Raw genomic sequence first — 13,032 nt, 5'->3', positions numbered from 1 at the left:
CTGAGGTTAGATTAAGGGATGATTATAGAACAATGCTGTTGGTTTTAGACATCCTTTCTTAGATCCTTTTGGATACTTAAGGCTGACAGGACATCCTCAAATGGATAGCTCATTTAAAAAATGTTGAGCAGAGCTGCATTCTTAAGGCTTGGAGAAAACATAGCCTCCTATCCTTCTGCCTCTTCCATTCAGATGAAACTTCTTCTTTACCATTCCTGTACCATTTGATTATTTGACCCACCCCATTTCCCAGTCCATCTCCATTCTTTGCCTTCAATTGCCTCCATGCCCAAGCTTGAAGCCACATTCTAGCACTTTGTTATTTTACTAGCCACCACTCTATAATTCCCTCTAACCATCTACCATCCCTCACCTACAGATCCACATTCCTGCATGTGTTCTACTACAACCAACATGCCACCTAGATTTATAGGTAGAAGGGACCTAAGAAGTTATATAATCTAGCCCACTGATGTGATAATGTCCATACTCATAGTCCGCCCCCCCACCCTGCAAAGGAGGGGGTACCTTCTAATATTGCTTCATCGGTGCCAAAACTTAGTCACTACAATTTTGAAGCATTGAATTTTGATTACTTTGTTTATGTTCTGGTTTTGCTTATTTCATTATGCATTGGTTCATATAAATCTTCCCGTGTTTCTTTGTATTCACCATATTCATTACTTCTCATAAATGAGATAATATTTATAAAGCACTTTGGAAACCTAAAAGCATGAAACGGGATCACAGATCTAGAATTAAACAGGAATCTGAGCCAACCCTCTCATTTTACATATGAGGAAACTGAGGCTTGGAGAGATTAAGTGACTTGCACAAAGTCATACTGGCAATAAACTCAGGTAGGATACAAATATTAGCCAGTATTAATATTGGAATTATTTCTCTGCTCCTGATCCCAGGAAGTTACTAAACATCACTGGAGGAAGTCATGAAATTGAGCTGATTTTGCCTGCTATAAATTCATGGTGCATAACTAAGCTGAGCTCTGATTGATGCTTCACATACTTTCCATTATTGACTCCCCATTATTCCCCACAACAACTGTTCCAAACCTCTCTCTCTGTTCAGTGTCCCTACTGAACTCCCAGTCCTCAAATTTATATTGAATGACTTAAACTGCTACTTCATTGAGTAGATTAACGTCATTTGAAAGAAGATCCTCTTATCTCCTCCTCCTCCTTCTTCCTTTAAAATATCTCAGCAGGGGCAGCTAGGTGGTGCAGTGAGTAAGAGCACAGGCCGGGAGTTGGGAGGACCCGGGATCTGTTGCAGCCTCAGATTAAAAAAAAAAAAAAAGCAAAACTGGCTGTGTAACCTTAGGCAAGTTACTTAATCCCAATTGCTTTAAAAAAAAATATCACAGCAAAGTTATTTCACTTCTCTCCAGTCACAGAGGAAAAGGCAGTGCTAGTCATTTTAAAAAAGAATTCCTCTTTTTCAGCCCATAATCCCATTCCCTTCAATCCTCCTCTAGCAATCAAACCCTTTCTCTCATGCTTCTTCAATCTCTCCCTTACCAGTGGCTCCTTCCTGCTTCCCAATTATCAGTGGCCCTCCATATGCCACTACCCTATATCATACTATGCCCTCCAGCCAAACTGGACTATTCTCTATTTCCTGAACACACCCTGCAACATCCCAACTCCATAATTTTCTCCTCTGCCTGAAAGGTGTTCCCTTACCCTTTTTACCTGTTGAATGCCTCTCCCTTATTTAAAGTCTAACTCAAATGACACCACTCACATGAAGACTTCCCCCAGTTGCCAATACTCTTCTCCCTAAGTGTAACATAGAAATTTCTTTTATACATTTTTATGTGCTTTATGTTACATTTCAATGATCTGTATTTGTGTCTTAATCCTTTAATAGACCATATTCCACAAGGGAAAAAATATCTCTCTCCTGACTTAGCTGTTGTTTTTTCAATCAAAGAGGACCATGACATCATAGAGGTGATGCCATGACATGGAAGTGACGCCATGACATGCAAGTGAATTGGATTTAAGTGAGGAAGGGTTTGTACTCTTTGAAATGAAATTGAAATCTGTCTGCACCCAAAGAAAACCAGAATTGTGCTTTTCTACCTCAGCATATTTGCTTACAACATTCTCCCTATCATCAATGCCCTTTCCTATCTTCTCCACTTATCAGAACGCATTCAACCTTCAAGGTCCAGATCACATGACTCCCCCTCTAAGATGATTTCTTCTTTGACTTTTCCAGCCCACAGTGGCCCAGGAGCTTCATTCTTCCCTTCCGTGATGTCATCGAGCACTTATTTCCCTCCTACTCCTTCAACACCTAGTAGGGATTGCTTTGTGTGTCTTATAGAGTTATAGAGGAAAGGAATGTTATGTCTGAAAATTCAGATGACATAATCCCATAATCCCAAAGATGTTCAGTGACCATCTTGTTCGACCCTCTCATTTTACCTTTGCAATGAGACCCTAAGTTCCCTAGGTACACAAACTGGATCTTATATGTCATTTTATTTATACTCCACAGCACTAAGTATAGGGTCCTTGTATGTACCAGATACTCAACAACTACCTTTTGATTGACTGGCAGACATGCAACCAGAACAGGTCTGATTAATCCCATAGGATTAGTGGGGACAAGTGTAGTGGTCATGACCACTACAACCAGGAAATCACTGCCTGTTGCCCTGTGTCTGTCAAAGATAGTGCAGACATGAATTAACTGAGTGTCCCCAAATTGCCTATTTGAGGTCTAGAAATTGGGGAAGTGTGAACATTCAGTGAAAGGGAAGCTTGCATCATAGGGCCAGCTCTTCACTTTTGAAGAAGAGGAAACTTACTGTGAGAAAGGTTAAGTGACTTGCTCAAGATCACGTAAGTATCAGAGCTGGCATTTGAACCCAGGACTTCATGATGACAGGTCTCCTCTATCCCTTGTGTCCTAGTCTACAATCAAGGATCTGGAAAGACTCGGTGAGTGTATTTGCTGAGCTGTATTTAAAAGATGGTAGAGAACAAAAAAAAGGTTCCTGTGGGCCAGGAATAAGGCAAATGTTGTCCTGATTTCCCAAAAGGGGAAAAAAATAGTCTTCAAACTATGGACCAGTAAACTTAACTTTGATTCCTGCAAAAATTTGAGCACTTATTATTAAAGAGATGATTAGTGAATATCTTTAAAAGTAAATGGTGATCACAATTAAGTCGGTGTGGCTTAATCAAGAACAGGTTATGCCAGACTAACCTTATTTCCTTTTTTTGGCAGGATTACTAAATTTTATAAGTCTGGGTAATGAGGTTGATATAATTTACCAAGATTTTAGTTAAAATATTTGAATAATATTTGAATAAGGCCTTTCATATTATTCTTGTAGAAAAGATGGAAAGATGTGGGCTTCCTAATAGTACAATTAGAAGAATTCAGAACTGGCTGAGTGGCTGGGCTCAAAGCATAGTTAATAGTTTGATGTCTGCTTGGCAGAAAGTCTACAGAAAAATGCTCTAGAGCTCTGAGCTGGATCCTGGGCTGCTTAATATTTTATACCTTGGATAAAGGCATAGAAATCATCTTTGTCATATTTTTTTTTGGTGACCCAAAGCTAGAGGGACATTGGATGACGCAGGATCCAAAGAGATCTTAACAGGTGAGAAAGTTGCACTAATGCAATGTGGAACTGAATAGGGATGAATATAAAATCTTACATGCTGCAGGCTTGAAAACTCATTATCCCAAGTATAATAAATAGCTGATGGAAAGTATGCAAACGTTTTGTTGGAAGAAAAAATTTTGGGGTTTTGGGGGATGGAAAGGTCTATATGGGCCAACAATGTGATATTGCAGTCTAAAAAACTTAATGCAAACTTGGGCTGCAAGGGACAGCTTCTGGGAATAAGGAGGTAAACATCTTTTTATGCTCTGCCCTTGTCAGAACACAGCTGGAACGCTCTGTTCTATGTTGGAGACATTGTTTAGGAAAACTATCGATAAAATGGAGAGCATCAAGAGCAGTGCCACCGGAATAGCCAAAGGCCTTGAGGCGATGACATATGGGGATCCGAGGAAGGAAATGGGGATGTTTAACCCCTCAGAATTGCTAACTTCAAGTGTTTTAAGGGCTGTCTTGGGGAAGAGGAACTAGATTTGTTTGGTTTGGTCCCAGAAGACAATCAGGATCAAAGGTGGGAGTAAAACAGAGGCAACTTGAAGCTTATGTCAGGAAAATAGTTGGAGCTTGGTGACACAGTGGATAGAGTGCTGAGCCTGGAGTCAAGAAGGCTCATCTTCCTGAGTTCAAATCTGGCCTCAGATATTTACTAGCTGTGTGTCCCTGGGCAAGTGACTTAGCCCTGTTTGCCTCTCTTTTCTCATCTGTAAAATGAGCTAGAGAAGGAAATGGGAAACCTTTGCTAAGAAAACCCCAAATGGGGTCACCAGTCTGACATGACTGAAAACCTGACACCTTGCTTCCAGTTCTCTATCCTACATGTTGCCTAAACCTGCCAAAGATTCCACCACTTAGCTTGGTCACTGGTTCTGCTGCCTAACTACTTTATTTTCTGTGTCCTTTCCCTCTTTTCCTGTTCCTTTAGCCAGTAACTACAAAAGCCATCTCCTCTTAATAAAGACTAGCCTCTCCAGCCCAACCTCCTTAATTAAACCCCCTTAGTCTTGCTTCTCACAATTACTCTGATTAAACCAAAACAAAGAACACTAAGTACGGAATACCAAATTCTACCTGACCCTGGACCTGGCACAGTAGCATGGACCCAGAGGCAAATTCAGACCTCTACCCTGAGGGGGCTTGCCATTCATGACACAGACATTGGGAGAGGAAGACATGAAAGAGGGAAAACGTTCGCCTACACGTGAATGGTCACAAAGGAATAGGTCTGTAATGTCAGGGATAAAAGCGTTTAAAGAAAGAGGGAAAGTGCATAGGAGGAGAGTTCTGGGAACCACAGGTGTGTGTTGGTGGAAGCTTGATATGGTGGAAACTCTGACCTGGAAATCAGGAGTTCTAGCCACAGTTCTGCCACTAACTAGCTTGTGTGACCTTAGGAAAGACATTCCCCTTCTCTGTTCTTCACCTTCCTCATCAATAAAATCCAGGAGTTGTACTGTATGGTCTGTCAGTTCCCGTCTAGATCCAATCTCCTCTGATTGCAAGCTAGGGTATGAGAACACAAAGTGATCTCTAAACTTCTCATGCAATCATCTGGTTCTGAGCTCTAGGAAGGGGAGGGCTAGTTAGTGTTTAACAACCTGTTTTCTGGGGGCAAAAATGTATGCAGGACACTCTTTTGCATTTAATATGCATTATTAACATTTTCACTGTCACTTTCTTAAGCCTGGCAATCAATGAAACAATAAATCAATCCTTGATTTGTAGCAGCTGCTGGATTTCCAAGGTGTAAATGCTCACAATGAAAATTTAACAATCAGAAAGCTAGTTCAAGCTGGCTCCAGCACCCCCTTGGCTTTAGGGGACTTCTGAGTATTTCTGAATGACAGGATAAAAGTCCCAAATAGTGACGCTAATCCCTCTTCAATTCTGCCCTCACAGCTGTCTCCTTGTCTGTTCCTACTGTTCTCTAGCCCCAGGTTCCCAAATTATCTTTTCATGGCATACTCATAGATGCCTCTATTTGTAGGATTAGGAGCAGAAGGATGGGTAGAGATGGAGGATGGAATTCCTAAGTCACTAACAATACTAACAAAGACAGAAAAGAGAAACGGGCACAGAGATTTTGACTATATAATACTAGATTCATAGTCAGTCAAATTGGGTTCCAGTTTGAGCTCTGCCACTTAACCAAGGCAAAGTCATCTGACCTCTTTAAGCCCCAGTTCTCTCCTCTGTAACAGAGATGATAATGTCTACACTAGCTACTTCACCGGGCAATTGTGAGGAAAATAACCTGTAAACTGTAAAATGTTCTATAAATGGGGACTAAGGATAGTATCAAGGGGTCTGGAACAATGGAAGCTTGAGGATCTTAGAACTCAGGATCAGTTTGGGCAGCTCAGACAACTTGTTCCTTAGGTATGTCAAAATAGGCTCTGATTCTGAAGTGTTGATGGAAGAACAAGACTTGATGAGTGTCGGGAGAGGCACTAAAGCCCTTGGATGGGAGAAGCCTTAGTAGATGGGTGGAAACAAGTGGAATTGGAACTATGAGGAAACCCCAGCTTTCTGGGACACACCTGGGAAGTCATCATGATTTAGAAGTGGATTGCCCATGAAGATGCTCCGTGAGTGGGCTGTTTAACAAGGCGTAGTGTGTATGAAAGGTCCACCAGGGACTCGAAGCCCACTGTACTTACTGCAGGCCCAGTGAAGGGCACGTGGTCACAATTCTCCTGCCATGACTGGTTGAGGCTCTGTACAAACTCTTGGAAGAAAGCATGGGATTGGTTGAAAATAGAAAATCCCAGGATGTTGACCCGGTCATCCAGAAGGCTGTCCATTCGTTGGAGAGAGAACTCCTAGAATGCACAGGCAATTAGAAAGAGAAAGCAGAGTTAGGGGGTAAAGGAAACACAAGACTGAAATTCCCCAGAGGACATCTGAAGACCTATGTAGGGGACAGCACAAAAGTTGAAGAGCAGGTGCATCCTTGCAACACCCCCACCTCCCCTCCTCAAATCTGCAGTGATTTCTTTTCTCAGACCCCAATTCCTAGTCTGGGCTTAGAGGGCTAATGTGTTAGTGAGGTTATAGGTTTCGTTTCCAGGTGGGTCTGGTAGCTTTCTACAGAGAAAAGTATTAATCCAGAGTCAGACAGAGTCCTGGCCAGCCCATTTGGACCCTTGGCCGCAAAGCAGGAACAGACATGAGAGCACAACGCTTAAAGAAAATGTTCAAAAGACATGGCATTTCAATTCAATAAGTTTTTATTAAGTGCCTACTGTATGCTAGGTGCTGTGCTAGGTGTTAGGATTATAAATTGTAAAAATAGTCCCTGCTTACATTCTACTGGTGGGACACACCATACATACTAGGAAAATCTATTGACATGTCTTGATGTTTAAGTTAATTAATTAAAGTTAAATTAAGTTAATTAAAGTTAAACTTAAATTTTCAGGGCAGGGGGGGGGAGGTGCCAAGGAAGAGTATTCCAGGGAGAGAGCAAAGGCTTGGAGTCAGGAGATGGATGATGGGGAGCATCAGGTAGGCCAATTTGGCTGGTACATAAAGTACCGGTATGTGAGGGGAAGTACCTGCCATCTGCCTGAAAACAAAGCCTGGAGTATGATCAGCAAGGGCATTAAATGCCAAACAGAGGAGTTTGTATTTTAGCCACTGAAGTTTCTTGAGGAGGGATCTGTGGTCACATCTATGTTTTAGGAATATAAATTCTGGCAACTGTGTGGAGGATGGGTTGGAGAGGGGTCAGCAGCAGCATCTACAAAGGACAGCATATTGACACTCAGTGCCCAATATACAGCTCTAAGCCCTGATTGCTCAAAGGGATCTAGATTTAGAGCTGGAAGAAATCTTAAGAATTAATCTCAGTTGTGTAACCATGGGCCACCCCATGACCATTTTAGTGCATCCCTCTAATTTTATAACAAAGGAAACTGAGGCAGAGAGTGGTTAATTGACTTGTTTAGGGTCATACAGATAGTAGATTGCAATGTCAGAGGGGCTGAGGGATTGACATAGTGGTAGGTCAGGCTGACTTGACAGATGGTCAGTATCTTAGTGTCTCTCTCTCTCGCTAGGCAGAGTCAGCTTCTTCCTCCAGGCCTATTCTTTCTCCTCTTCCCCACCTTCCCCCTGGCCTTTCTGGCATCCTTGGTTGGAAGAGCAGCCTCCTTTGAGCAGCCCAGGTTGCCATTCAGCAGCACCCCCTTCTACTCATTCCCCACTACTTCCTGGAGCCATGCCTCATTAGACCCTTCCAGGTAGAATCAAAAGATTCCTCCAGAACTGTGGGTCCCACACACAAATGAGTCTGGCTGAAGTCAGCCACATTCCCATTAGAGGAGCATGGTCAGAGCTGTCTGAGAATATATTGATTTCATACAGCTGATATTATCCTCCTGTCTCTCCAGCAGGGCAGCCGCTTATACTCTGTGGGCTGTCATTGGGCACAATGGGGGCAGATGGTTAATGAGACAAGGCGCATCTGCGGAGGGGGGAGGGGGCTGGGGGGAGCAATGCCAGCTCTGCCTGTTGGGTAATTACAGAGGCTGATTGACAATGGTTTATGTGGTTGGGGTGGAATGCTTTCTCCCCCTGGGGTTGAATTCCTTCAACATAAAGAAAAAATTTCCTCACAATTAGAGCTGTCCAAAAGTGGAAGAAGTTGCCGGGGTAGGGAATTTCTCATGATTGGAAGCCTTAGGAAGATATGAGAGTGACACACGGGATCAGATGTTTGTCTTGGCATTAGCAAGGCTTGAATTTGAATTCTTCCTAAAGCATTTACTAGCTTGATAAGTCACTATGAGCCTCAGTTTTTCCATTTGTAAAATGGAGACAATAACAGAACCAACCTCAAATGGCTATTGTGAGGACCAAATAAGCCTCGCATACACAAAGCACTTTTCGTTGCTTGAAGTGTTCTATAAATGCTAGCTATGATTAGTATTATGGCTACTTGTTTTTGATGTTCTATGGGGAGGATTAGCTAGCTAGTTTTCCAGGTCTCCAGCTTTATCTGTAGCTTTTTAGCTAAATTTCCATCTTTCAAATTGTATTTATAGCTAGTTGTATATTCTGTAAAGGTTGAAAGTGAATCATCCCAGGTCACTCTTTCCTTTCCCCATTGTCCCTCCATCATTTTTACCTTGCCAATCCCCAAGCCCAGATAAATTTGGCTACTGGTTTTGACTGCTTATTCCCATACTGTCAAGCATTACTGGCCAAAACTACAGAATGGTTATTTAATCTGCTACAAATTAAAAACATTTAATTTCAGCTGGTTGTCCTCCCTCCCTGGTAATCCTTTTTATTCGTTGTTTTACCCACTCCCTAACTGAGCTCCCCTGGGCAACTGTTCAAAACTTTGCCAGAGGCAGTGTGGTACAGTGGGAAAAACTATGGCTCTAAACTCAATGGACCTGAGTTCAAATCTCACTTTTGACCTTTACTAGATGTGTGATCATAGACAAGTAATTTCATGTCTGTGGGCATCAGTTTCCTCATCTGTAAAAAGAAGGAACTAAACTTGATCTCTGAATTCCCTTACTGTTTTAGAGTTATGATTCTGTAAGTCCAACCCTGCTCTCTGTCTTGATTTTAGCATATGACCTCAGCTACTTTACTGAAACTGAGGCCAATTCATCAGCTTCTCTCATCTACACTTCAAAGGTTCACTATATATTCATCTGTTCTCTCTTCCATCTGTTCCCTTGATCTCATCGACCCCTCTGGAACTTTATTCCATCAATCATTCCTTCTTTCTTCTGTATCTTTAGTTGTTCCCTCTCCAATGGCTCCTTCCCTAATGCCTACAAAACAGTCAGGTGTCCTTTAAAGAAGCCCCATCCCCATTTAGTTCTGCCACTCTCTTGCTTATTACCCCATATCATTCTTTTCACTGCCAAACTTCTGGAAAAAATATTCTCCCCTCCCTCTCCCCTCCTCTTCCTCACCCTTTATTCATTCATCAAACAGAATCAGTTAAGTTCCCATGATGTCCAACATACCTCTACACTTTGGAATGCTCTACTGAAATGACTCCAAGTTCACCAAGAAATGCTCCTCCCTCCCCCCAATCCAAAGGACTCTAGTTCTCATCTTCCTTGACCTGTATGAGGCATTTGACACTGTGAACCTCCTCTTCTTTTGGGTATTCTCTTCTTTCTGTGAAGTAAACTATTAAAATTGTGCTCTCCTGGTTCTTCCACCACTATAACCACCACTCTACTCCTTCCCCCCATGTGGGTGATTCTCAAGGCTTTGTCATTGACCCTTTTATTTTCCTTCTCCATATACTTTCCCCCTTGTTGATCCCATCTCTACCCTACTCTATAGCCTTTGTATCATGATTCTATGATTTCTGACTTCCTTGTCTCCCTCTCTAGCCCTGACAGAGACTAGAGCTCTCCTAAGCTCTAGACCAGGGGTGGGGAACCTGAGGCCTCAAGGCCACATGTGGCCCTCCAGGTCCTTGAGTGCGGCCCTTTGACTGAATCCAGACTTCACAGAACAAATCCCCTTAATAAAAGGATTTGTTCTATAAAACTTGGACTCAGTCAAAGGGATCTAGAAGGCCACATGTCTAGATTGTTGTTTCCAGTTGCTCACTATATATTTCCACCTACTTGCCCCTCCCCCAGCACTTCGTACTCAACCTGTCTAAAACTAAACTTATGGTCTTTCTCCTTCCTGCATTCCCTCAAACCCCAACTTGCTGCTTCTTCTGAGTTAGGCTCATTTTTTGTGGTCGTGCAGTTGTAATCGTGTCTGACTCTTTGTGATCCCATTTGAAGTTCTCTTGGCAGAGAAACTGGAGGGGTTTGCAATTTCCTTTTCCAACTCATTTTATAGATGAGGAAACTGAGACAGACAGAATTGAGTGACTTGTCCAGGGTCACACAGCTAGTAAGTGTCTGAGGCTAGATTTGAAATCAGGTCCTCCTGACTCCAGAAATGGTATTCTATCCACTGCGTCACTTAACTGCCTCTGAGTTAGGCTCATAGATGATTGGAAATCAATAAAATTTAGAGATTGCCCAATCCAATCTCATTTTTTTTAAATAAGGAAACTAGGCCCAAAGAAATTTTTATTTTTTTTTCTCATTCAATTTTCACATTTTTCACACATGGGATTTGGGGACAGGAATGAGTAAACATCTTAATTAAATTAGTAATTTATCTTGTTAGCCTTTACAGCATAGCTTGAATAAGTGGTATAACATGTAAGCCTTGATAGGATCCTAGTACTAGAAGAATTGGAAGGGACCTCAGAGAAGTCAGCCTCTTCATTTTACAGATGAAGAAACCAAGGCTTATCAAGGTTAAGTGACATTCCCTTGGCCACATGTGTAGTATCAGGAATGGGATTTGAATCCAGGTCCTCTGACTCTAGTTAGTTGTACTATACAACTCATTGTACTATACAACTTCTAGAACAAGACTGAGAATGGGACTAAAGCCTAAAGTCTTCCTGAACAGTTTAAGAAAGATGGCAGTAGGAATTGGGGATGAGAATTAGGGGTTTTAAGGTATGTTTGCTTGGAACTTCTAAAAGGCTAAGGGTCAAGTAGATGTGAATACTGGCTTAGTAATTATTAGTTGCATGACTTCAGACAAAGTCATTTCAACTCTCTGGGCCTCAGGTTTTTTTCAGCTATAACATGAAGGGATCACATTTTATGACCTTTAGGAAGGGTTTCTAGTCTTAAGTGCTAAATTACTTTGGGGATCTGAAATAATAGACCGAATTGCCAGAATTCAAATGCAGGTTTTTTTCCAAACTTCATGCACTTTTCACTACACCACACTGTCTCTTGATTCCACAACCTCCATTAAGAACTCTTTCCTGGGGGGTGGCTAGGTGTCTAAGTGAATAGAGCACCAGCCCTGGAGTCAGGAAGACCTGAGTTCAAATCTGACCTCAGACACTTAACACTTACTAGCCGTGTGACCTTGGGCAAGTCACTTAACACCAATTGCCCTGCCCTCCTCCCTCCAAAAAAAAAAAAGAACTCTTTCCTCTCTCTAACCACACTGACATTTGGGAAATCCTTCCTTATAGTTGACCTCTGTTTTCTCTGCTCCTGTATATGACTATTTGCTCAAAGGAGAGAAAAAACAGCTAGCTATTAGTTTCTGAACTATATGCATCTGTGCCATCATTGAGAATTCTCTGTGCATTTGGTGGGTGAAATGGGTCATCAGTACAAAAAAAAAAAGGCTGAGTCATCCTACCCACAGTGAAGTTTCTGGCATTTAACCTCAGATATCCAGGAGCAGCTGCAGGTCACAAGTTCTAAGCAAACATACATATAAAACACACATCTCTTCCCCAGTTCCCAACACAACTACTGTCCAATGTCTCCTATGGCTCAGCAGGCAGGCATAGAGGTCAACCGGGAAGGTGGGAACTAATGTGGGCTGTTGATTCTGTTCTTAAATATCTCCTTTCTGGGGATTCCACAGCCTCTACAAAGGCCATGACCTTTGTCTGTCTATGACCAGAACAGTCAGGGCTGGTTATGTATACAAGCAGAGTAAATGACTCTAAAATGGCTGGTGGCTGGACTAGTGTTGGGAAAGCACCTCCCTTCTCATTCCAAATCCTCTCTAAGCATGCAGCACTTCTTGCCTATAACATTTATTTGGTATCTAACCATGGGATTAAATGTCATATGCTGGCAGAACGAAAGCTCCTTGAGGGCAGAAATGGCCACATTTTATTGTGCCTGGCATATACTAGGCACTTAAATGCTTGGTGATTAATTTCTTCTCCTCCTTGGTTATTTAACTTTTCTCATATACTTTGCTTTACCTCCCCAAATATACTGTGACACCCTAGAGACAGAGATCATGTGCATTACCATCTATCATCTTCTATGCTGAACCCATATGGTGGATTATCACTAAATATTTGTTGATTGACAGATTGAATGATGATTGCTAGTCTCACAGTAGCTCATAGTCATCACAGTGAATGTCACAGGATTTAGAACTGGAAGTGCAGAGAGCATCTAGCTATCTTACAGATGATGAAGTAGAAGCCATGAGATGGGAAATAACTTGCTGAAGGGATCGTAGACAGTTTAACCAAGAATGAAGGAAAGTCAAGATTCAGACCCAGGTCTTCTGATGCCAAATCCAACGTTCTTTCCCCTATACACACTGAAGTGCCAATTGCTATAGAGAAAGATCAGGATGTATCTATATGGAACATTAGACATTATTTGCAAGTTGCTTTTTCGAATAAGCCTCTGCCAACATCTTGCTTTTTGTCACTTGCCTCTTTCTCCTAAAAGCAGAGTGCAAGGTGGGAAGGATGGAGGAAAAAGGGAGAAAATCTGTCTAATTGAGCTTTTTGGTTAATTAGGTCCTGGCTAATTGAT

At 42.0% G+C, this 13,032-nt stretch overlaps 1 protein-coding gene across 1 annotated transcript in view; it reads right to left on the bottom strand.

The window, feature by feature from the left end:
- Window positions 1–13,032, bottom strand: part of GRIK4 (glutamate ionotropic receptor kainate type subunit 4) — a 287,881-nt gene that overhangs the window by 217,715 nt on the left and 57,134 nt on the right. The window contains exon 4 of the mRNA XM_069070250.1: window positions 6,322–6,483. Within this exon, the coding sequence (XP_068926351.1) occupies window positions 6,322–6,483 (162 nt within the window). The remainder of the gene's footprint in view (window positions 1–6,321; window positions 6,484–13,032) is intronic.

Source organism: Petaurus breviceps, unplaced genomic scaffold (genome assembly GCF_028583685.1).
Source record: "Petaurus breviceps papuanus isolate PSGF00001 unplaced genomic scaffold, PetGlider_PUasm1.0 90804, whole genome shotgun sequence".
Taxonomy (NCBI): domain Eukaryota; kingdom Metazoa; phylum Chordata; class Mammalia; order Diprotodontia; family Petauridae; genus Petaurus; species Petaurus breviceps.
The sequence above is the reverse complement of the archived record's forward strand: the minus strand, read 5'-3'. Positions and strand labels throughout refer to the sequence as shown.